The sequence below is a fragment of the Psittacula echo genome (genome assembly GCF_963264785.1).
Source record: "Psittacula echo genome assembly, chromosome: 1".
Lineage (NCBI taxonomy): Eukaryota > Metazoa > Chordata > Aves > Psittaciformes > Psittacidae > Psittacula > Psittacula echo.
Window position 1 is genome coordinate 97,808,123 of NC_137735.1, and position 24,546 is coordinate 97,832,668.

The following is a 24,546-nucleotide window of genomic DNA, read 5'->3' on the forward strand; positions in this document are numbered from 1 at the left end:
CCACCCATGCCAGCACCCTCCTGCCCTAACAAAGCCCAACTCCAACTGCCTGGAAACTGGAGAAGCAGGGAAGTGGAACTGAGCTTGACCACCTCCAGATGCAAGGGAAATGCCACCCCTGTCTTGAACTGCAAAAGAGGCTGCCATGGAGGTCATACTGAAAATTACATGATGTAAAATTCTAGGAACCAAATAACTTAAAAAAAAAAAAAAAAAGGAAATTAATTCCTGGAATTTCCCCAACTTGTCACTGTAAAATCAATAAACTCAGCATGTTCTTCAAGTGTTCAAATATCCTCCACCCACAGGCTCTGAAAAAGCCTGCCTGTGCCTGACCACACAGCTTACCCATGTGGAGACACATCACAGTATCACAGTATCACAGTATGTTAGAGATTGGAAGGGACCTCAAAGGATCATCTAGTCCAATCCCCCTGCCAGAGCAGGAACACCTAGATAAGGTTACACAGGAATGTGTCCAGGCGGGTTTTGAATGTCTCCAGAGAAGGAGACTCCACAACCCCCCTGGGCAGCCTGTTCCAGTGTTCCCACACTTGGGCTCTTGGACAAGGAGGCTTATGGGACAGGACAACTGGAGCTCTAGTTTTAACTAGCTGTTAGCTTATGCTTAAGCTAAGCAGCAGGTGTAAAGCTGAGCCCTACAAAAGCAGCAGGGAATGGGAGAGCCCAACGCTGGTGACAGGATAGGCACCCCTGGGACAGGACTGCATGGGGCATGAGACACAGAACTCCACTGCTGTCTCCCTGTTACATGGCTGATGTATGCACCACACTGGTCCCAGTGGGAGCCACAGTCCTGGGGCTGTCTGGGGAAATCATACCTCATCCCAGAGCATAACAGAGAAAATAACACTGCCTGGACACGTTTTCCCCCAAGTTATGAGATTAAGCCCCAGCACTGGGCCAGTTCCCATTGCCAGGCTGCCTCCCACCCTCCCGAAGAGGCTGAGCCAGGGTTTCTGATTTACACCCCTGTGCCTTGTCATTGGTGGGATTTCTTCAGCATCTTCTGGGCCTGCCTGTGTGTTGTTTGCAGGATCCCAGCATGAAGCCCTCTGTTCCTGGAGAGCCTGGTCAATAAACACCAGCTTGTTGATCAGATGGAGATGCAGCTCACAGGCATCCCCACCTCAAAGCTAATGCATGGTGAGAAAGGTTCATGTTGAAAGACACAGCGATGGCCCTTCTCCAGGATATGGGAGAGTAACAGATTGCTTTTTTTGTTTGGGGGTGGTTTTATTCCTCCATGAGAGAAGCTTGCTTCATCTCTTGTTGAAATATGAAGTTGAAAAGGGCACCAGGCTGCTTGTAATCACTCGTCCTTCAGAGACTCCTATCTACACCACGGCACAGCAAAGGCCTCACTCAATAAAGCATATTTTGGAAAATCTAGTGGCAACTGGCAAATAACACATGAGAACACCTCTGGTCCAGAGCTGCCGTTCTAGACAGCTAGCAGGGCAAAACTCCCTGTCCTGGCTGTAACCCAGGCTGGGCAGGAAACTGTTTCACAGCCTGTTGAAAAAAGGAGACAAAAATCAAGAGACCATTTCACAGCATGGCCTTGGCATGTCACCAACAGCAGGACAGGACAGAGTTGCCCACAACTAGCTTTGCACAGCGATTGAAAGCATTTCTCCCTGGGAATCCCTTTCCTTTCCACATAGCTTTCCAAGCACAGGCTTGACAAATCAGAACAGACAGCTCCAAAAATATATGTCCTCCTTTGCAGTCATGGGTCAGGGATTCAGAACAGAGCCAGGTTCATGCTCCAAGAGCAGTTGGGGAGGCAGGGCTTATTCTGGGTCTAAAAACAAAACAAAGCAAAACAAGCTCTCCACCTCCTCCCCCACCATCACTGTTAGACACGTTTCTTCTCTTCCCTTGGCACCAGCAAGAGATTCAGGAATAAAGTGTAACTCTAATGCCCCAGCCTTTCCTTGCAGACCTGCAGTGTGACCTGGATAGCAGCATACACAAATCTTCTCAGCCTCCCAGGTCTTAAATTTCAATCCTTACTTTTTGAAAGCTTATATTATTTTATTTTCTCCCTTCATGAACATTAATCTTCTTTTACCCTGTTCAAACCCAACTTAGCTCAAACCAAGAGGATATGCTGCTGCAATTCTCTTCACCCCAAAAAACTGTGTTGAGGGCTGGAGTCATGAAAATTGAAGATATCCTGATGATGAGAAGAAATACGTGTTACTTCATGCTGGACAAAGGTAGAAAAGCAAGAATTGTCTCCCTGTTTGGCCAAGTGCAGGGAGCAGCAGTCCAGCCAGACAAGGAATCACTTTCAATCAGATGAGGATCTAAGAGAAGAGGCTCAAGAACAACACATTTATATTTGGGAAGATAAAACTTGCCAGAAGGGCACTGTTAAAGGAAGAAGGGAGGGAAGACTGAACAGGAAAAATGGGAAGGAAAGGAAAGAAAGAGAGAATGAAGAAAGGAGAAGGAAAATACAAGACATTTGGGCCTGATTTGTTTTTTAACAAACTATTTTACTGTTTTTCCTTTCTGGAGAGAGGTGTGGAAATTTCCCTTTTCATGAAAAAATCCCAAGCAAACCTGAAATCTCAGAGGTGGTAATTAGGTGCTTGACAGATGTCGGTTCATTCATACATATCCAGTGTTTTAACTCCAACCAGGAGAAGCGGCGCAGTATGGCCACCTCATAACTTCCCTTGGACTACAACTGCATCATGTCTTGGCATGTTATCAACAATTACAGGGGGAAAATAATATCTCCCTCTTCTCCATACCATCCCTTCAATAGCGTATTTACACCCTGGTGGTGTGCAGGAGGGGAGCTCTTTCCTGTCAGACTTGGAGGTCTTCAGAAGTGCCGATTTTGAGGGGCTGATGGAGACCTGTCAGATCTATTGCATGCACACAGCAATGTCTGAGGTGTTTATATAAGTTTAGTAAACCATTACTTGGTCTCTAACTATGTCTGCATGCTGCAGGGTCTTACAGCAAAAGAGTTATTGATGGCATTTTCCCCTGTTCCCCCAGCTGGGGGCCTGAACTTTCCCTTGAACCTGGGCCACTGAGCTTTCCCTTGAACTTCTTGAGACTCTATCAGTCCCATCCAAAGCATCTGGATTAATTTCCTGATCCTGGGAATTCTGTAGTTGCTTTCAATGGGGACAGTAATACCTCCTCTGACTTTATTAAAATAGGCAGCTTCCTGGCAGAGGTGGGACATTACTCTCAGGTAACACAAAAGCAACAGAGGAACCAGTTCGTGAAGTATTTATTTTCAATAACATAACCCCATGTTTGTGCTCAAAACTGAAAAAGTGGTTTATTTCTGTCTAGGAGTTTTGCAGTGTTATCTGACTACCTCGGAAAAAGCAGTGAACACATCTCCATGACTTCTCTGGCAGCATGGACTACCTTACACCTTAGAGGCATGGCAGCAGGAGCAAAGGGGTTAAATGTCCTATTGGTGGCAGCCACTGGCTTTTGCTCCAACTGCATGTAGAGACCTACTGCAGAGGAAAATAACACCAATATACTTACCATGAGGCCTGACTGAAGCCTCTGGATGTTAAGCTCTTCCCATGACTATTGCTGCAGCATGACATTCAGCTCTTTGAAAAACAAACATAAAATAAATGGTGTCTTATGTGGTGCTGTAGTCCTTTCCAGGAAACAAGAATGAGGTTTGCTGGCTACCTCTACCTTTTGCAGTAAATCATCTCCAATTAAACGACAATGTCCCAGCGAGACGTAAATGTTCATATCTGACTTTCAGTGTTCATTTCACCAACAGTTTTTTAGTTTTTAAAGGAAAGGAAATTAAATGGGAAAATGATTGCCGTATGCTAATTCTCCAGTTAAACTCACAGGAAACTGCAAAAGATAAGGTTCCCATAGCAATCGGAGTAGGTACCACGCTGCACAGATGAGGCCTGATTTTCCCCGCTTACTTTCAGTGCTGGTGGTTTATCTCCACACAGCACAGGGAAAAGCAATTACTTAGAAAAAGAAACAAGGGAAAGGAGCCTGTGGCATCTCTGATTCTTTTTAAAGGCCATTGTCCCACATGGGTTTGATGCACCACTATTGCAACACAGCCGCGCACCTCAACCATGGCAAAGCTCCTGGGGGCATCCTGCCACCAGTTTTTCCTGTGGTTTTAACTGTGAAATTCAGATAGGCCTTCAAGCAGGTTTTGGCAAGGAGTTTTGCAGCCCCAGCCTCCACAGGACAGAGCAGTCTGGCACTACACCAAAAGCCACATCCAAGTGCAGTCCCTCCCAGCCATTGCCTCACATTCATGACTACTCTGGCAATGACAGACCTTTAGTTCGACAAATCTGCTTCCAATGAACTCATCTTACCTATTAATGATTGCTTTATCTTGCTGAAGCTTATGATTATTGCACCTGATTATGTCTTCCTTATCCCCTGAGCAGCCATCTGCAGCAAAGCCAAGGGAGCGCAATCCTTCTCCCACCCTCTCCCCAAAGCTACTCTGCAGCACAGAATCAGGCCTCCTTCATTAATTCCTCTACAAAATGCCCCTGTAGTGCAGTTAAATTTGTGGGCGTGCGGTCCCCAGGGTCTCATTTGTCCGTGCTGTGCTGCAGCTCATTTTTTTTACCAGCTGCTCTGGGACTTTTCCTGCACTCCAGGAATTTTCTGAAAGCACTGTCAAGTATTCAGCTGTTTCACTCTCTGATGTGCTTTCACTGGGCCGTGTAGTTTTGACCAAGAGCAAGTCCCCTAGGTAGTTATTCCTCACCCCTTTTCCAGCCTGAGACTGCCTTGAGATCCATCATCAGGAACTACGATTGCATCAAGCACCCTGTCACTTCTCTTCCCTTTCAACGACAACTGAAGCCATAACTACTAACACTGCTGCTTCCTTTTATCATTGCTTATGATATGTTTCTGGCTCCTTCTCCCTTGTATGTAGGTGACCTAACAATGCACTTTCCTTTGTCATCGTCCAGCTTCTTATGTACTTCTGAACCAACTTGCTTATTCCTGGCACTAACACCCCATCGTTTTGTGCCTTCGCATCCCTAACTTTACTCCTGCACACCTTTTTTATCTTCTCTCTCTCACCACTGTGGTTTCCTTTCCTCCTCCCAACACGACTGCCTATTTTTTTTAACTTCTCTTTCTTTGTTAACACGTTGTTTTTCTCTTCCCCACCAGTGCCAGTACTGGAGGACACTTCCAACAAAAGCCTGTTGCTCTCTCCTCATCTGCTGACAGGGAGAGTTGTTTATATGGTGTCAAAACAAATGCTGTCCCCGGTGGGTGCAATCAGCTGGCTGGAAGGAGAGGGTGTCCCAGATGCTTCTGTCTCGGACGTGAAGGAGAGAAGGGAAGAGCCCCGGAGAGAAAAGAAACCACCTCGGGAATGAGAGAGCAAATCAGTTCAAGGTATGGAGGAGACATCCCCAGTGCCTTAGAAGTTGGTTTCTCTCTCTGTGCTGCTGAGCACCTTCTGGACTGGAGGGGACCATCCCTGGTGCTTCAGTTCAGACAGCCCCGCCACATGCTTCTTTGGCTGCAGCAGGTCCTTCGCTGGGGAAATCAGCAGAGTTAATCTCTGTGGAGAGGAAGCCTCTGTTAATTAAGCTGATAAACAAACTGACACCCAATAGTGATCCACAACCATTGCTGTGGGCAAAGGCACCTAGAGAGCTAATGCTGCCAGCTCCCTGCTCCTCTCGCTGAACAGCTGTCCAAGGGAGAGGAAGGAGAGCAGGCTTCCTTTAACTGCCCTCAGTTAACCCTGGCTGTGAACTGACAGCACAATGTATGTGGCTCCTCACAGACGTGTTTCTGCAAGGAAAGATGCTAGAGATTAGCCTCAGAGACCACAGATAAAGCTCTATAGCCCTTTTTTAGGCTGTGCCAAGTTGCTGTCCTTCTCACTGACTTTGGTGGGATCTGGAGCCTTCCAAATGATCTGACCATCAGCAAGTGCTGGGCATGTCCTGCTATGGTCCAAAACAGGATGGCAGGTGATACCTACCTCAGTGGCATGTCACTGATAAAGCAGTCCCTCCACAGACTGGTTCCAGCCCCCAAGCCACCCCAAGCTCTCCTCTTCCAGCCACACACACTGCAATGGTGCAAGCAGAGACTGTGGGGCAGCTGCCTGCCCTGAGCTCCCCCCGTCTTCTGCAATGCAGGGGTGCTGCAGAGCGAGTTAATCCTTAAAAAGGGCACAGAACTTGGAGCTCTGGGCAGAATTTGCTGGTCCACAGAGGCAGCTGCTGTGAATTTCTGGTCTTTCTCATACCATTTCCAAACCCCTTCCTGAGCGCTTCATCTCCTCCCAAAGCCAAGTAATGCATGATATCTTGCAGTCACTTGCCCAGCAACATGGGCCAGCGTATCATTTCCTTTCTGAAAACTGACTTACTTACACAGTCACTAACTTTTTCCACCAAAAGCTGGTCAGGCCAATGCACATTCCTCCCTTGCAGAGCGCATTGCAAGCAGAGCAGGCAATGCATCCATGAATGGCTGGATTAATTTCAGTGCTTCCATTCCTTGTAAAATATCTGCCAGAATCCCATATCTCACTCATTTACTCAAAACTATTTGCTCCATGATTTCTGAATTTGGGCTCTGCCTGCAGCTGCTTTGTGAGCAGCTCATTGTGAGTTTTCAGTCTTTGGAGCTTAAGCTGTCTTAATCAGACACATTAGGAAACAACTTTTGTGTTTCTTGGTCAGTCAAGTGTAATGAGAAATCAGTCTGTTGCAGTGAGTGATCATAATTACTAATCACAAACTTGCTTTCAGTGAACGGTTTGCACTATTCAGTTGAAAGACACTGTTCCTGGGAGCATCTGTGTCAGGAAATTAATTCATTACATTTCTGGGTTGTGACTGGAAGAAGGGAACAGGCATATCTTGAGAAAACCTGTTTTCAAAGCAGGTGCAACTGTTCCAGAAGGTATCATGTGGTTGGCTTTGACCTTCCCCTCAATCAACCCAGGTTTAGCAGCTGATTCCTTCCTAAACCGCATCTTTGGAAGTTTCCTTGTATGAAGATAACTGAGAAGTCCCTGGAAAATACAGCTAATATCATTTAACCAGGGCAAATGGAAAACCACTCCATCTGAAATTGGCCAAATCAATTCCTCGAATGTGCTGTAAAATAAGCATTAACACTACTCACAGCAGCATTTCAGCCCAAGGGCTCAAAGCAGTTTGCAACAGGTGACAAATATTCCTTGTGTAGCAGGCTGGACATTTGGGCAATTACTTCAGTGACAGCTCTGGGTCCTCATTTAGACATATGAAACCTCTGAGCTCTGGGGGGTCAGACGTGTCATCATTCACTCACTCAAACTCTTCAAACCAGCTATGGGAAAGGACAGATGCATTGCCACTAAATGGCCCGAAGCATAGGAGAGGGCTGTAAGAGACAGGACTCAAGGTCTGAACTTGAAGCAAGCTATAACACAGCATCTTGGCACAAGATTCACCTGCCGTTCCTCATACTGGCAGCTCTGCAGCTGCAAGCTCCCTCCCAACCATGTAGTTTCTCCATGGCCACCAATGGCAACCAGGAGGCCCAAAGGCCAAAGGCTGCGAAGCAGAAACCATTTCATAGCATCATACTTCTCCTCCACCTTCTTGCCTGCATGGCTTATGCCCCTCTCACTGTTTCACTGAAGACTTTCAATGCTACCATTTCCATCTCGGCACTACATTGTGTCTTGTCCTGAGCCTGAGATGGGCATTAGCTAGCTCTGCCACAGCTCCTGTTACTCCCTATTAAGTCACATCTCCTAGCCTGCAGATAAGAGCTTCTCTGGGCATAGATTCACCTTCCTTGAAGCCAATGAGGACATCCTGCAAAGAGCCTGTCCCTGGTTGTGTTGGCAGTATGAGGTCCTCCTTACCATCACCCCACAACGTGACTGCCAGAACTACACCAGAGCTTCAAGGATGCTCCGATCCCATGTTCAGCTTCTCCACCCTGCAACCAGTGAGGATGGGGAAGGACCAGAAGAGAAATTGTGCAGGAATTTATATGCACTGTACATCACCCAGGCATGGGTCAAGTGGAGTGTCTTAATGATGGGAGATGACACCACCCTCCTAGACACAGTTCTACCTAGGAGAAGGAGAAGGAAAAAGTGTCTACAGTGAAAGTGGGGAGGCTTGGGCATGGCACAGGGTAGACCTTTGCAGCTCTGTTAGCAAGTCCTATTTAACAACCTTGGGTACTTTCTTCAGAGAAAATAACATGGTCCTGACCCAGGACTAATAGGGGAGCAGGATCAAGGAACAAGAAGTAAAGGCAAAACAGATCATGGGTTTGTACCTGATTTGCAAGGGTGGCACCACTGAGTAAGAAGAAAGCAGACAGAGGTGGTGGCCTGCCATCTTTACTTACATGACCAATGGGACCACCTGAACTATAAACCAAACCAATCAGCCTGTGACCTCTGTAGCCCACACTGAAGGAGCCTTCTGCCATCCAGTGGAGCCAGATTTGAAGACACTGTGCTTGGGTCTATATATTGCACTGAGCATGGTGGTGCAATGTCTCATGGAAGACTGAACATTGGATGATCACCATGGGAGCTGTGCTGAGATTCTTCAGGCCCTCCAGATTGCCAACAAGAGCTACAGGGCATTCTGGGGAAAGGTCACCCTCACCCTCACTTGCCTTCTCAGAGGAGAAATGTGGCACATGCCTCTTCCCTGGGGCCTTTCCCATGAGCCACCTGAGCAAAGCATCAGCAACCCTCCCAATGACCACAATTCCAGTACCTGCTTCAGGGGTCCTTTGGTTTTCAGGAGGATGAAGATGGCATAGAGAGGAATGCAGACCATGGAGGACAGTGCCATCAGCCAGCCCACCACGTAGCCCCAGGCCGGGTATACATACGAATTGTTGTATTTCAAGGGTGTGTACTTGATTAGGGAAAATAGGAAGACAGCCTGAGGAGAGAAAACAGACATAGCCAGAGCAAAGGGAGCAGCCAAGCCAGGTAGCCTAGCTACCCTGCAAGCACTGCCTGGGTGGCAGTGAGTGTTCTCTCTTGCATGAACTAGGATGGACCTTGCTAGCTGCAGCACAGCGGAGCTTGGTGCATGCTGACTGCACAAGGAGTTATCTCAGATCCATGGCCAGGCTTCCCTGCAGTGTAAAGCCTTCAGACTTCTGAAGATTTCAACCTAAGAGAAGCTGGCAGCAGCTTTGAGGGTCCAGCAACACTGAGACACCAATTTATTCATATCAAAGTCAGGAACTGTAGTTCTCACTGGCAGAAGCCCTCCAGAAGTACCATGCAGGCAGAGATTTACACCTCTTGGGGCTCTCTAACACCAGGGCGCTCAGATGATTTGGGCTGCTTTGAAAATTTCCCTGATTTTCAACTTCTGCTGGAGCCTGAGGACAAAGGACTAGAAATCTTTTGTAAGCTGTAGCTGTAGATTCCATCTGGGTTCCCACTGAGGTTAAAAAAACCAACATCAGATGCAGGAGCAAAATGTGGCTTAGACATCACGTAAAAGTCAGTGGAGCAAGACTGCACATAAACTCAGAACAGGCAAGAACGTGCCTGACTTGGGGTGCATTTTCTTTAAACACAGTTGTCACAGAAGTTTTAGGAGATATTTAATAATGTAGAAAGCAAGTGGCTGTGGAAAACTATTTCTGAACCACAGGAGGTCCCAGGAACACAGGCCGAAGCAAGTATTTCAGAACAGGGTAATTCTCACCGGTCTTCTTTTCAAAAGTAATTTAACCAAACCTCTCCAGACTTTGAGGACACATTTCCCTTTGCCTTCACAGTAAACAAGTAGCTTTTCAAGCACAATTAGTTTTCCAGGCAAAAGATAAGGCTTTACAAAGGGAAATAAACACCAACCTCAGCTATGGACAAGCTTCTGGTGCTCCATAACAGCTTGGAAAAATTACAGCAGCACCTTGAAGACAAATCAACCTTTCCTACTGACAATCCAGGGACCCAGAATAACATGCCATGTTGTTGTAATTGCACTTACCAAGCACATACCCGGGGTGAACACCAGCCAGCATATCTTGATCAAGGGCCATGGCCGGAAACCAATCATGTCCTCAATGTTGTCGTAGAAGCGGTTGGCACCTTGTCCACCAGCCAGCACAGAGACAAAGTCAGAGGTCAGATAACTGTTGTTTCCTTCAACCACTATTCATTCACATCAGATCCCAACTTTCTTTATCCTCAGTGTTTACTCCTGGCAAAACCACAGCTATCTCAATAGTATAGCAGCAGGTAATGGTCCTTCCTGGCTTTGAAAAGGTCCATCTGTAGTTAAATACATATGAAGGCTTTTAACTTCAGCTATAACTTATCAGAAGGCTTGACATAGAAGAAATTACTTGTCCCACAGACAGCAGCAGCTCTAAGTGAGAGAATACAGCCCATGTGTCACTAAGAGTTGGTAAGAACCAGTACAAGGCAAGGAGGGGTGTCTGGTTTACAGATAAGCAAGGGGAAGCCCTTGCAGGTTGAGCACATGGGATTGTGTGAGTCCATAGTGCCAAAAGAAACAAAGAGAGTGGGGGACACTGAACAAACCCATTTTTTTTGTAACCAGATCAGCACACCAGGGAAGTCATGTCAAGAATTGCCACTGAGCTGGGCATTTCCCCTGTCAAGAGTCCGCTTTCCACGGAGTATTTTATTGTTGGCATAGACCTAGAAGACTTGACAATCTCTTCTGGAAACCAAACCTTCCATCTGCAAGTGCTGCTTTCCTTTCCAATGGGAGCTGTCCTGGGGGTGCCTCATCTACTCCTTCTCCTCTCATTTGTTTCACTTACTAGATTATCTTGTTCACAATATGTGGGACTCACCTGAATCCCATAGTGTAACAGAGAGGGGTATACCTCTGAAGAGCATCTAAAAGTCCCTCCACTGGCCAGACACTAACCATTGACTCCTCTAAACCCAAAGCTCAAAGAGGGAATATCTGCAATGGTATATTGAGGAGACAACATAATGCAGATGGACTTCAGGAGACCTTGTAGTAAGCTTTAGAATGTCTTCAAGCACCTAATCATGGCCAGAAAGAGGTGTAAAATAAAGAAAAATCAAAAGGTCGTTGACAAGATGTCCTAACATTATCTTCACTAGAGCTAACCAGAGATACTATATCAGACTGCCTCAGGTAAAACAGGGCAACGATATTGGACAAAAAAGAAATGGAGCTGGCCTGCCCAGAAAAAGAATTATCAGTTAAGCACCTTGGGATGAAATAATACTGTGCTTAGCTGATAAAGAAGGGCTCTGCCTTTAGGGGTGTTCATTCAGCTATGAACTCATGGTGATGCCATGGTTCTCACATGCAAATGTGATGAGACTTTGCTTCTTTGCGTCTTAACACCAGAAAGCTTGGCTGAGAGAAATATGTGCTTAGAGGGCTGGCCACACTTGTGGGTGTTTGGGGTTTGGTGAGTTTTATTTTGGTTTGTGTTCTTTATGCCTCAGAATTAAATTCCCATGTTTCCTTTAAATACATGAATGCTACAAAAGCACATTAAGTGTGCTTTTCTTTTTTGTAATTCTTTGCATTATTTTCTATATCCCATGACTAATGTTTGCAGGAAAGCTCTTTTAAATCCAGCTTTCTGCAGTATTTAGGCTGGGGTGGGGGAAAGGGGAGCAGGTGGCCAGGTTCTTTGAACACTTCATGGTTCCCATCTTGAGTTGGCAAGTTAACAAGTAGCCTCAAGCAAAGACAGCAAAGACAACAAGCTGTGGCATATCAAGGGACACACAGCCTTGTGTGGGAGCCCTGCCTACACCAGAGAACGGAACCCTAAAGCTTCCAAGCTGTAAATATCATGAGGCTTCAGATAGCATTTCTGAAAATATACTGGGGATGAAAGGAAGATGATATAAAAAAATTAATTTGCCAAAAAGCCAGAATCTTCCACAGGGCGAAAAAAAAAATGAGAGCTACATAAATGATGTGACTAGCGGTCTAGAATACGAGCATAGCACAATCTCTCGTACCATAGAGTGTTTCCACAGAAACACACTGTGATGTCAAATATATGACTGACAAATTAAGTCATAATGCAACTTTATGGAAGCCAAAATATTACTGCAAATTTTGATCTAGGATCTAGTAGAAGAGACATAGCAATGAAAGAAATACAAAGATGGAAAACAAAAAGAAGCACATAACAGACAGCCATCCTCCATCAAGAAAGCAACCCAAAACTTATGTTGTTAGTTATGGTGTGTCTCCACCTATCCTTATCCTTATTCTCTCTAGTACAACTATCAGGTCCTGCATTTCCATGGCTACTGTGGCAGTCAGTAGGTGATGTGATGAAACACAGTGGGGACTGACATGAATGTCCTCGGAGAGTATATGAACAGGAGGTTTTACACATTCTACATTTCACAGGCAGATGAAAAAGTAATCAAGCTTTAGAAGTCATCAGTTCAATCAGTCATCATTGGGTTTTGAGCAAATTAAGAGCTGGAGGGTGTGTGCAGTCCCCCTCTCTTCCCAGCATATTAGAAGGATTAGATAAAGCTCCTGTAGAGAAAACCATAAAGATTTCCCCAAAGAGATTTTCGTTGAGTGAACAAAGATGTTTGCTTTTATCCCCAGTATCCCAAGACAAGAAAGAATGGCATGCAGGCACAGGGTAGTTATCCATGCATGCTGGTATCAATTCTCTTGTGCTGACCAATCCCATATGCTTTCAAAGCTGCTGCATGCTTTTCTGACAACTCATTTAATTTTGCTACATACATTCATGTGAATAAATTTCACATGAAATCAACTAGATATTTGCATGCATCCTTATGCCTGTCCTTATGGAGCCCTTCTTATTTTACATAGCTTGTAACAACTGCAAGTGACACCCAAAATGAAAGGGACAGAGATTTTAGTTTATTTTTACAATATTCAGAAAGAGGGAGTTTCACAGGTCTCCTAGTTTGGAATCTAGGGAAATAAACCCTCCCTTTTAAATCTTTTCTCCTCAGCTGCATTGTTTTGCATTCATCTAGATCAAATTTCATCCACAGGATTTCAATAGGTAATAACCCTGGCTCTATGCCATAGTGCTAAGTTTATGTATGCTCCCTCTCTGTCTCAAACCAGCAGCATCAACACTTGCCCCAAACCTGTCCAAAATACCAGCAGCAGAGGCACTGTGGCACTGCAACAGTGCACCCTTTGGGTACCAAGTATGGTCCATAAATCAGCATATATTGCCTGTAGCTGATGCATCTCAGAGGATAAAGCACACAGAGCCAGAGCAAGCCCGATGGGCAGGATCCAGGCAGGAGGAGGCTGCTGCTTTTGGCAGCCACACTTTGTGTGAGGGAGAGAGGGAGGGAAAGATTTATACCAGCACAATGTGGGCTCACCCTGGGGGCACCCACAGGTACCCACTGGCATCAGTTTGCTTTAGCTTTGTAAACAGCCCTAATGGTTTCAGCCCCTGCTCTCCTGCAGCGAGGGAGGCACTTGCTTTCTCCTGGAACAGCTAAACCTAATGTGCACGCTGTGACTGCTTGAAAAATATCCTCCCTGCAGCACATTTTGGAGGCATCATGTTGTGAATCCCAGTGCTCAAAACCCATGTCCGCTTCTCTGAGGGCTGCCTATCCCAAAGTGGAAGCAAGAGAGGAGAAGGAGGGGAGGAAATCCCAAATCCCTCTGGCACTCCCCTCTAGGGAACACGATCAGCAGGTCCAATGCTGCATGATCCTTTAACAGGCAGAGCAATATGCAAGGAAACCCTCAGATCTTTGCAAGAGCAGCTGCCTGGCAGCAGTGGGAAGCTGCCAAGTGGTGGGTGGTTGGCGTATGTGCTGGGAGAGGGGAAACTCAGAACAGATATTTGTGTTAGCAAAAATGCTGTAATTCTTCACAGTGTAAGCAAGAGACTCAGCACTGCCAACTCTCAGGCTGGGGAAAAATACATCAGTTGGCACCAGGCACTGTGTTTTCCATTAAGATGCCTCACCTTGGCTGTCTGAGTACATTTAGGACCAGAATCAGCCCAAAGGATGTGAAGCAGAACATCAAGAGGGTAAAAAACCAAAAGGGAGTAAATGAACCCATGATGGTGAGAGACAGAGACATTTCTCAGTCCCCAGCTGCTCTGTTTCCCTTACAGGCTGCTGAGACAGCATCACCTCTCCTGCTGCTCATTGTCTGCCGTTGCTCCTCTCCATGTGTTGCTGGAAAAGGCATGTGGCCTGTGTGACCATAAAAATGGCAGGAGAAGGTCATATAATAAAGCATAATAATAGAATCATAGAATAGTTAGGGTTGGAAAGGACCTTAAGATCATCGAGTTCCAACCCACCTGCCATGGGCAGGGACACCTCACACTAAACCATGTCACCTAAGGCGCTGTTCAACCTGGCCTTGAACACTGCCAGGGATGCAGTTTAATGTAACTGAGCATGGTGATGATGAAGCCTTGTCACAGATGGATGGGAATCTCCGTGCCCCTGTAAATTCCACAGGGACTGGGTAGCAGGCAGCTCATTAAAATCTGGCCATGGTGTGATATTACAAGCTCTCAGGTGAGCTTCCCTTGCAGGTCATCTTTCTAGAATAAATCTCTCTTACAGATCTGCTTTTCTTGCATTCCCCAGAGGTCAAGCAGCTGGACCTGCTATCATTTCAGTAAAAGAGGAGTCCATCCAGACTAGCAATTGGCTCCTGCTGTAGGTAAAGCATTTGGAGAAACTGATAACCCCTTCATCAGCAACTGCACTACAGCCAATGCAATGTCTATAGAACTGTAAGCACCAAAGAGAGCACAAAGGGGCTGACTGTTCACTATCTCTTCTAAAACAGGACAAAGGTGGCACCAAATGAAATTAGCAGTGACAGATTCAAAACAAGGCAAAGAGAGTGAATCCTCGTACAACACCTGACCCTGGAGCTCCCCACTGCAGCGCTTTGTGGATGATGAAAGCTGACCTGAGTCAACTGGGGAAAATAACAGAAAGGAAATAAACAGATTTTACTTCTGGCTTTGGGAATCCCTGTGCAGCAAGCAGAGTATTGCACCTGGCTCTGGGGCCCCCAGACATGGACCTACTAGAGTGGGTCCAGAGAAGGGCCATGGAAATGATAAGGGGCTGCAGCACCTATCATGAAGAAAGGCTGAGAGAGAAGGGCTTGGTCACCCCAGAGAAGAGAAGGTTCTAGTGAGACAGTATCATGGCCTTTCAACATATAAAGTGGGATTGTCAAAAAGACAGTGAGACTTTTTATTAGGGCTTGTAGTGACAGAACAAAGCACAACAGTTTTAAACTGAAAGAGGGTAGATTTAGATTAGACATTAGGAAGAATTTCTTCACTAAGAGGGTGGTGAGGCACTGGCACAGGTTGCCCAGAGCAGTTGTGGATACCCCATCCCTGGCCATGTTCAAGGCCAAGTTGGACAGGGCTTGGAGCAACCTGTCTAGTGAAAGATCCCATCCCCCCATGGCAGGAAGGGACCAGATGACGTTTAAAAGTCTCTTCTAACCCAAACCATTCTACGGTTCTAATAAGTTGATAGAAGCTGGAAGAATATTCACAGAAAGTATCATTGTTAACTTTTCTGCTATTTTACTCCTTACTGAGTGTCCACTGCTGGCCATCAAAAGAGACACAACCTGAAGCTCATGCCTACAGTTTTTATCTTGGGTTAGGATACCCACGCTGCTTGGTGTAGCTAGGAGCCAGCAGATGCATGACTGTGGGATGCTGAGGGTCTGGTCTAAGCTGACATTTACTACAGCTTTGTATGATCCTTACAGGCAGTGAGCTCCCTTAGCTCCATGAAACAAATGAGAGAGAGCAGCTGCTCTGCATCACACACAACTAGACACTTTCCCTGAAAATCAGCATCCTCTATGTGAGCTTCAAGGAGGTGAACTGCAGCCTGTGCGCTCAGGAAGAGATCTCCTGTAGGACAGTAAAGGTTGGACTTGGTGATCTTAAAGGTCTTTTTCAACCTACTTGATTCTATGATTCTATACACACGATACTCTCCTTACTGCACAGACTAGCAAGTAGTTGGTTTCCTTCTGATGGTTCATGGAGCTCAGATTAATCCTGCTCCTGAATACTTTAGTTGCAGACTTCACTGACAGCCAAAGCAGTCCCTACTGTTCCTTTTAGGAGTGCCATCACAGCCCATGCAAACAGGAAGCATGTATCTTTGCAGAAGTAACACACAGCAAGTCTGCATCCCAGCAATTAGTGTTAAATCAACTGACAGGATTAAACTAAAGGCACGACATAAGCAGACAGTAACAGAGGCCAAAGAACAGCGGTCACTTCTCTATAGCTCATTTTCTAATTTAAAGGGCAGATGGGCAGAACAGCAAGGTAGTTCAATATGAGGAACCTTCAGAGAAGGAAAACCCATTCCTACTGCAAATGTGGAGCAATTAAGAAATATTGCAAGTAAACCCAGTAGAAATCAGACAAGAAAGAGGATAATTACAGCATTTCTTTGCCCCCTAAGGATTTTTTCTATCCATTCCTACTTCTCAACCCCCATCCTTGCCTTGAGAAAGAGCCACACAGGCTTTTGTCCTCACTCACCATACACCCATCCTACACAGATGACCTCAAAAATGGCCAGGAAGAGCAGGCATGTGCCACTGGCAGCATAGTAGTCAAAGAGCTGGAAGATGTACATCCCACCCTGTTGAAGAGGTAGAGGAGAGATAGTTATGCAGAACTATTCCATATCAGGGAAGAATGACCTAGGCAAGCAGAACAACAGTGGAAACACTGCACCTACAGCAAATGGGAGAAAAAGAGCTTTCTCTTGGGTCTGTCCCCACCTCTGTCCCAAAAAGACAGTCAGGCCTGGTGACAGGAGAGCATTTTGTGCATATTTTATGATACTGCTGGCCAGGCTGGTTTCTATGTCCATAGGGGCAGGAACCAGTTTGTTTGCTTGTTTTAAATCACTTAGCAAGTTTTGAGCATCAGTTCAAAATACCACGTAGCAGTGCAGAACTTGGCACCCAGTAGGGTCAAGACATTCAGATACCTCATTCTAGCTGCATCCATCTTTAAATATTGCTCATGGTTCAAGCCCTGCAAAGGTAGACGCATGTGGTTTCCCTGCTGCCTCTGCCTTCAAGCTGAGCTCTCATAGCTGCCATCAGCTACATCTACAGGTCAGTGGATGACTCCTCTCTCATACGTTCTTGTGTTTTCTCAAAAGAGAAAGCCCCTCCAATACAAGTCAAGCAGATGCTTTCAAGTAGTGTTGAAAGGCTCTGAACACTGCCAGAGTAACAGTGCAGTTACCCCTTCCTCCCATCACATATAAGGTAACATCCTGCAATGATGGCAGCTGCCCTCCTGCCGGGGGGCATGCAATAGCCATGGGAACCCTTAACTCAGTTTCTCTCAAAGTTCTGTTGATAGCAGTGGGAGCTGCCTTTAGCAAACCCTGAGCCAGGATCCTGTTGGAGGATCATTCAGCCACTAGTGCCTAAGAAGTTTAGCAGGCATTAGCTGCCACTACACAGCACGTGGAGGCAACTCAGAGGCAACTCATCCCTGCTCAAGGGGTGCATGCACAGCACAGCACACCACTGTGCAGGAAGAGCTGCTTGGCTATTAGCTGCAAAGCAGGGCAAACACTGTGCATATAGTACCACACCAATACAGCTCCGCTCCTCCAGGTCCCAAGGATCTCAGGCTTCCCACTGGCTCAGGTAGGGTTACAGTGCAGCCATTATCAGCAGCCTCCCCTCCTGCTGCTCTGCTTCTGGTGGAAAGCAGCCAGCAAATGATTGCTGCCCTTAGAAGAGCTTCTGCTTGTGTTGCTCAGCTTGTTTTAGCCAACAGGCCTGGTATTTGCACAAAGCTGTATGTCAGGCACCCTCCCTGGGCTGCAGGACCATCTCTCTGGAAGGCTCAGTTATACAGCGAGTACACCAGCATCACACTGGGTAAAAGCAGCACCAGCTGTGAGAGACACCAGCTAATGCATTAGAAATGAAAGGCAATTAACAGCATCAAAGACAAGCTTGCTGTCTCTACCCACTCCTCCAGCGCAGTCTAGCAGGCTTCCTGGTGTGCGGCTGGATAACCCAGCTACTCCATTCTTACCTCAGTGACCAGCAATAAGCCCAGCAGGTAGCATATGACTGCAATGGCCAGGATCAGCAGCTCCCGACGCCCCTTCTTCCGAAACACTCCCGGGAACATGTCCATAAGAGCTGTTACCATGCTTTCCACACAGACGAACTGCAGAAGACAGGACAGAAAAATCAGTGTCTTCCCTTCCCCAAGCACACACTCCTCACCGTTCTTTTTTTGTCCATCCACCCAAATCCTTATTTCTTTTTGTTTTCTCTTTTTGCCTCTTTTGCTGCCACCAAGGGCCAGCTGCAGCTGCTAGGGACCCAAATACAGCTCAGTGTATCACTGAGCTCTCCTCTGGAGCTGGTGACCAAAGGGGTAATAAATACAGCCTTATGGGGGGGATGAACTGTGAGCTGTACAAGGAATAGCCTCAGACTGAACAGAGCATGCTGTTGCACAGCAGGAATGACAAAGTGATGGGGAGGCAAGGGGAGGACTGTGCCCCCCAAGCAAAGTAAAGAAGCACCTGAGATGGCACAACGAACCCTTGTGACAGAAGCAAGCTTCCCTTGCCACCATGAAGCTAAAGCGAGCCAGGTGATGTGGGGGCACAGCTCAGCCCTAACATCAAACACACACTTTGTACAGCAGAACTGGCTGCATGCTGGGGGGGGGGGGGGGGGGGGCCCTTTTGCTGTACCTGACTGTCCAGTCCCAGGAAGATCAGCATGAGGAAGAAGAGGCAGGACCAGAGCTGAGACACAGGCATCATTGTTACTGCTGTTGGATATGCTATGAAAGCCAGGCCAGGACCTGTCAACAGACCACAGGATGACCATGTGTGCCCCCCACACCGTCACCTGCCACCACCACCCTGCAATACAGAGTGAGTCACATACTGCTTCAAAGCTCGTATCACCACAGCTCCTTGCCCACACAGGGCTGAGAGCTGTGTTGGAGAGCACTGGTCCTGCAGACCTTGCTGCAGACACCCATAGCGATGGAGGATGTGGAAAACATCCTGGGCTTTATTTCTGAAAGTCCCTTCCCCTTCAGGCTCTCTGTTTTGCCTTGGCTCTGAAGTCTCATGGAAAAACCTACCTGATTCAGCCACTTCTGCAATGGGTACACCCTGCTCTCGAGCCATGAAGCCCAGCACAGAGAATATGGCAAAGCCAGCAACCAAGCTGGTGGTACTGTTCAGGAAGCAGAGCATGATGCAGTCCCTGCAGGGGGGAAAACCGGAGAGAAATCAATGTTTCCCACTGCAGACTGGGTCCACCTGGGATCATGTCTGTTCAGCTTCCCTGGTCAAACGGCAAGGACCAAGGAACAGAAATGCTGTTCTTGAACTCCATCAGAAGTAAAATGCTCAGAACAGATCCAAAAATCAGCCTACCTACTTTGTACCCGACTGTTCAATTGTTACAGGACTATACGTACCACAAAGAGTGGCTTGTGAACGGGATGCCATGATATACATAGGGTCATGGCAACAAAAAAGGTGACAGGAATCAAGAGAATAAGAAAAAACACAGAGAAAGTGAGGAAAATAGCAAATTAGGAAAGGGAAGAGGCTGCAGAAGTAAACATACTCAAGAAAGAGGGGCATGTGGGCCAGCCAGAGCTAAGTTGCCAGTCAGAGGCACCTCAGGCATTAGAGGAAGGTGTCAGTGCACCACTCCATTGGTGGCAGATGCATTTCAGGATAGCCAGGGAAAAGTATTAATTGCCTGACCAACAGCTGTGGCAACACCTATTGGAGAACAGAAGAGAAGAAATGATTGATGTCTCTCAAGTACCATTACATTTTCCCATCCATGCTGGAGCAATACATGAAGGAATAACAAATTTCCTGCTCCTTGGGGCTCCGCGGAAGGTGTCAGAAATGGTCATGATGGCTTCACTGAGCTCTAGCTCATGCCATGGATAATACAGATCTGTAATTCAAGGGCCAGGAGGAGGCCAGACAGACTCGATTAATCTCCTTGATAGGATAGAAATACCACTGGCAGTATATTACCCTGATGGTAGTAAAGCACTGGAGACAGGGGGCTCAGCCGTCATCTTTGTACCATCTCCCCTGCCTAGCAAGTGACAGCAGAGCTGGCCATGCCACCCCTGAGCACTCCCCCTGTCAAAGTAGCCCGTGGTGTCTCCACAGTGGCTGGAGACACTCTCCATTTTTGAACCTCCCCCTCCTCCAATCTCTCCCATTTCCTGACTGACTCACAGGGGAAAGCACTACTAAAGCCATTTTCTGGAGCCTCCGTGTTCTCTCAGCCACTCTCCATCCTACGCTTCAGCCTCTGCGGCTTGTTAGTCAAAGCAGCATGACCTAAAGTCTCCCCTGTGGATGGATCCTGCCTCAGATGCAGCTCTGTGCCATTTATCTCAGCACATTTCTAGAAGGATATGAGGAGTCCAGGCTTCTCTTACCTGTAACAGTTGTTGGTGTATTTGTTGTAGCTGCCCAGAGCTGTCAGGCACCCCTGGCAGATGGCATAAGAGAAAAGGATCTGAGTACCTGCATCCATCCAGACCTGGAACAGAGAAGGTCAGTGGTCTCCAGACCTGGCAACAAAATAGACAAATGGCTGTGCCCTGCCTAGCAACAATATCTCCATCCATGCAGAACAAACCCCTTGAAACAGAAAGGGGCTCAGGGGATTTGAAAACTGGGATACCTCTCTGGGAAAACTGGACTGAAAATCATCTAGGAAACACGCCTTAAGGTGACCGTATTTTCACATCTCACTCAAGGTAACACCACTTCTCCATCCTGTGCCTTTGCATTCTGCATGGAGACAGCAGCCCTGGCAGCACAGCTCTGACTGAAGTTGACAGTGTCTGTGGTCCCTGCATGGCTCAGGGTCCACACTAGTGAATCAATTCCAAACACAGGCCAGCGAGTCCTTTGTGTGATCAGTGTATTCCCTTCCCTGCTCCCCAGAGTAGTTCCCCACATCTCTGAGATTACAGTGCAGGATGAAGGGCAGAAAATCTCCAGGCTGAGAGATTTCAGGCCAGTGGGGAGTCGTGCACCCAAGTTCCCCTTGGCTCTGTCATGTCATGGGAAAAGCTGAGTGGGCTTGTTCACCACTGCTTCAGCCCTCTCTTCCATGGAAGAGGCCTTTTACTCCATGTGTTATGGGCTGAACTCATACCCTCCCAGGGACAATCTTGAGCTGCAAGTTAGCCGGCACACAGGAAAAGAGCATATCTTCTGTTTTCTGTTTGTCTGTGTGTTCCTCTCACTCTCTTTTTCCTCTAAGCAGCCCAAGCTGCAAACATCCAGACAGCTGCGATTTTGCAGCCTTCAAAACATCACAGCTCAGGCATTGCTGCTTAAATTCACAAGGGTCTCTCACAGATAGGCACGTACATGGCAGCCCTCTAGGCATGGGCACACATCCTGCTTTACACCAAAGCACCACATTCTGCCTAAACTCAGTATCAGGAGCTCTCACTCCTACTATGCTGGGTTGCAGCAGCCTGGAAAGACCACATCAGCTTTAGTTAGGCTGTGAAAGATAGGGAGGTTTTAAGTGAATAAGCTCTGACCATGAACAAAACACATTCAACCCCAGTCAGACCCCTGTTATTTATTTTGATATTAAAATGCCAGTTTTGTTCAGCTGGCTTTTTGCATTGAGCGCACCACAGACTCTGTATTGACAACACATAACTGCATCTGAAAGCCATTTGGGGGAAGACTCTGTTTGGCAGCTGGTTTGGGAGCAGTTGGGGCTTTGGCCATCTGGGAAGATGCGGGAGGTAAGCTAAGACCGCAGGCTAAGCATATTGCTTGGCTGCCTCCATGAAAAGATTTAGACGGGGAATAATTAGCAGCAGTGTCATTTAAATGCTCTTCTGGGGAGGGCCTGCATTAACACTGCCCTGGGATGGCAGAGGCAGCCTGCACAGCGTTGGTGAGCCCACACTGGGAAGGGAAGCAATCTGCTGCTACAGAAAGGTGCTGTAGCAGACCACGCTGGGGAATCTACCAAGGCGGGTCCTGCTGCCTGCTCTGTGCAGCCCCCCAAGAGTGCTGCCCACCTCCTACAGCTTGGGCTACCTTGCAGATCCTGGGTTTGGCTGCACCCTCTGCCCTAAACTGGACTGGTCCTCCCTGGGTACGCAGCATCTTCCCTGCCCAGGGGGTTTTCCATGGGCTCCAATGAGACCGTTTGGCCAGCCCCTAACCCAGGCAAGGGGGACCAACCCCTTTGAATGTGTGAAGGGAACCTGCTGCCCAGCTGGGGCACAGCCTGTGTTACCCATGTGCATTTGGTCTCTGCAAGCAAAGCAGCCCTGCACTCCCTGAGCGGGGGCTGTTAGAGCCAAACAAAATGCTAACCAGGCCAAAAAACACTCAAAAAGCAGTAGAGTATTTCCCCCACCCTTTCCTCAATTATGTGCATTTAAGACCCAGCAAAACCATCTGTTACACAGTGAATATTTCATATACTCTTCTGGTTTTGCTGAAATTATCTAATATGCCCATATGCTGCAGACACACAAGCAAAAAGGCTGCGCTGCGCTGTGCTGTGCTGGGGGTCTAGACCCCTCTCAGCTCTTTTAAGGACGTCTCAAGCATTTGCCAGTCTCCTTCCAGAGAAGACAGCCAGATCCTCTCAGCTAGCAGCAGATCCAGGGGCCAGGGTGCTGGAAAACTTCCTGTGGCCAGCACGTGCCTGACCAGCACCCACCTGCGGGTCTGCCAGCCTGGAGATGTCTGGCTTCAGGTAGAAGATGATCCCCTCGGCAGCCCCCGGCAGTGTGACTCCTCGCACCAGCAGGATGATGAGCATCACATAAGGGAAGGTGGCAGTGAAGTAAACAACCTGCGAGCACAGGGAAACAGGAGAGTGGGTCAGCAGGAAGGGGGTGAAGGCATCATCTCATCCTGTCTGCAGGCCCCCACCCTGGCAAACATCCCTGGACCCTGCTGTTGGCAATAGCTGCCACTGCTAGTGTAAAAGAGGGGTGGGAAAGAAATCAGTCAAGGTTGCATGTCACCAGTGATTTAGTTAATCTACATTTTGGTCCTCACTCAGGACTCTGTCACTGTTTGCTCTGCTTTATTTTCTCTTTTCAGTTAGTGTAATTTCCCTGCTTTCCAGCTGTTCTCTTCATCTTCCTAGAGCTGCAGAAGAAATTCAAATCTCTCCCTGTCACCGAGTTTTAATGAGGAGTTATTAAAATGATCCTATTCCCAGCAAGAGTTTTCCTAATTAAATAGGGACTTTTGTGGCCTGATTTGAGACACCTCTGATGGGCCTCATTTCCAGGGGTGCTCATGCAGCTTCTTCATCCTTTCCATGCCTCTGAGCTCACAGGTAAATGAGGGCATCTCAAAGCCTTGGAAGAAAATATGGACCGTTATGTTTGTAAAACCTTCTTTTCACTTCTTGTGTGTGATGTAAATAAACATTACAGTAGAATCAATCATCTCCAACCCCTTGCCTAATGTAACAGTTTAGGGGTTTTTCTATCTGCAAAATATCCATGAGCAAGTTGCAACTTCCTAACATTTATTCATTATTAAAATTCATCAAAGTAATGTGAAGGCTTGTTTACGCTATGGATTCATAGTGAGAGGCCTAAAGTGACGTGTTTTCTGCTTAGTGATAATTGGTCAAATAAGTCACAGTACGTGGTATTTTTGCTGTTTCCCTATTGAGTAAGAATGTGAGCGCTTTTGGCACAAGTACTAAAATCTACCTTCAGAAATCACTTCTGGGGAACATTTATATGCATTAGCTGAATGCACGAGGAAACAAAACATAGAAAGAGCACAAGAGTGGGCAAAATGAATACAAGAAAAAGGCTTTTAAAGAAAATGGAGTCTTAGTGGTCATATTTGAAACTATGCTCCTGAGGTGGCTATTGTTTCTGGAAGTTTGGACTCCTTCGATCCCAGAAGCATAAACACAAGGGTCTGGCAGAGTTATCAGGTTAGAGCAGCCTCTCAGTCAAACACAACATCCTGTTTACTCTGCAGGTCCTGAACAAAATTATGCACCTACTCAGAATCCCTGGAACATCCCTACTGCTTATCTTATTACATAATCAGTGAGGAAAAGAAGGAAGGAGCTGATTTTTCTGACAGCTCCCCTGTAGAACTCAGAATTACTACCTGCAGAGGAGACAACTGGCCTGTCTGACCTGTGGTATGGCTCAGGATAGAAAAAGCCGCTCTGTATGGCTGCACCACGTCCATGACATCTAGCTGGCATAAAGTAAGCCCTGTATCCAAACAACTGGTGATGGAAAAACCTTCTGTCATCCCAGGCAAGCTCTGCACAAGGAGAAAGCTAAAGAATTTCAATGAGGCTGGTTGGGCTGATTGGGTTTGGCAAAATCAGACCAGAAAGTGAGAGGAAACAGTGAGTGCATGTGGTAGCTGGAATGGTTTTCCTGGGAACATGGAAGGTT

The 24,546-nt window shown here is 47.0% G+C and overlaps 1 protein-coding gene across 1 annotated transcript in view; it reads right to left on the reverse strand.

Annotated features, from left to right (window-relative positions):
- Positions 1-5,299: 5,299 nt before the first annotated feature.
- LOC308220593 (sodium- and chloride-dependent betaine transporter-like) overlaps positions 5,300-24,546 on the reverse strand; it is a gene marked incomplete at its 5' end in the record, with an annotated part of 28,548 nt that continues 9,301 nt past the window's right edge. Inside the window, 9 exons of the mRNA XM_080616716.1 lie at positions 5,300-5,599; positions 8,793-8,963; positions 10,032-10,132; positions 16,600-16,702; positions 18,130-18,267; positions 18,806-18,918; positions 19,207-19,331; positions 20,545-20,648; positions 22,818-22,952. Of these exons, the coding sequence (XP_080472842.1) occupies positions 5,456-5,599; positions 8,793-8,963; positions 10,032-10,132; positions 16,600-16,702; positions 18,130-18,267; positions 18,806-18,918; positions 19,207-19,331; positions 20,545-20,648; positions 22,818-22,952 (1,134 nt within the window). The 3' untranslated portion in view covers positions 5,300-5,455. The remainder of the gene's footprint in view (positions 5,600-8,792; positions 8,964-10,031; positions 10,133-16,599; positions 16,703-18,129; positions 18,268-18,805; positions 18,919-19,206; positions 19,332-20,544; positions 20,649-22,817; positions 22,953-24,546) is intronic.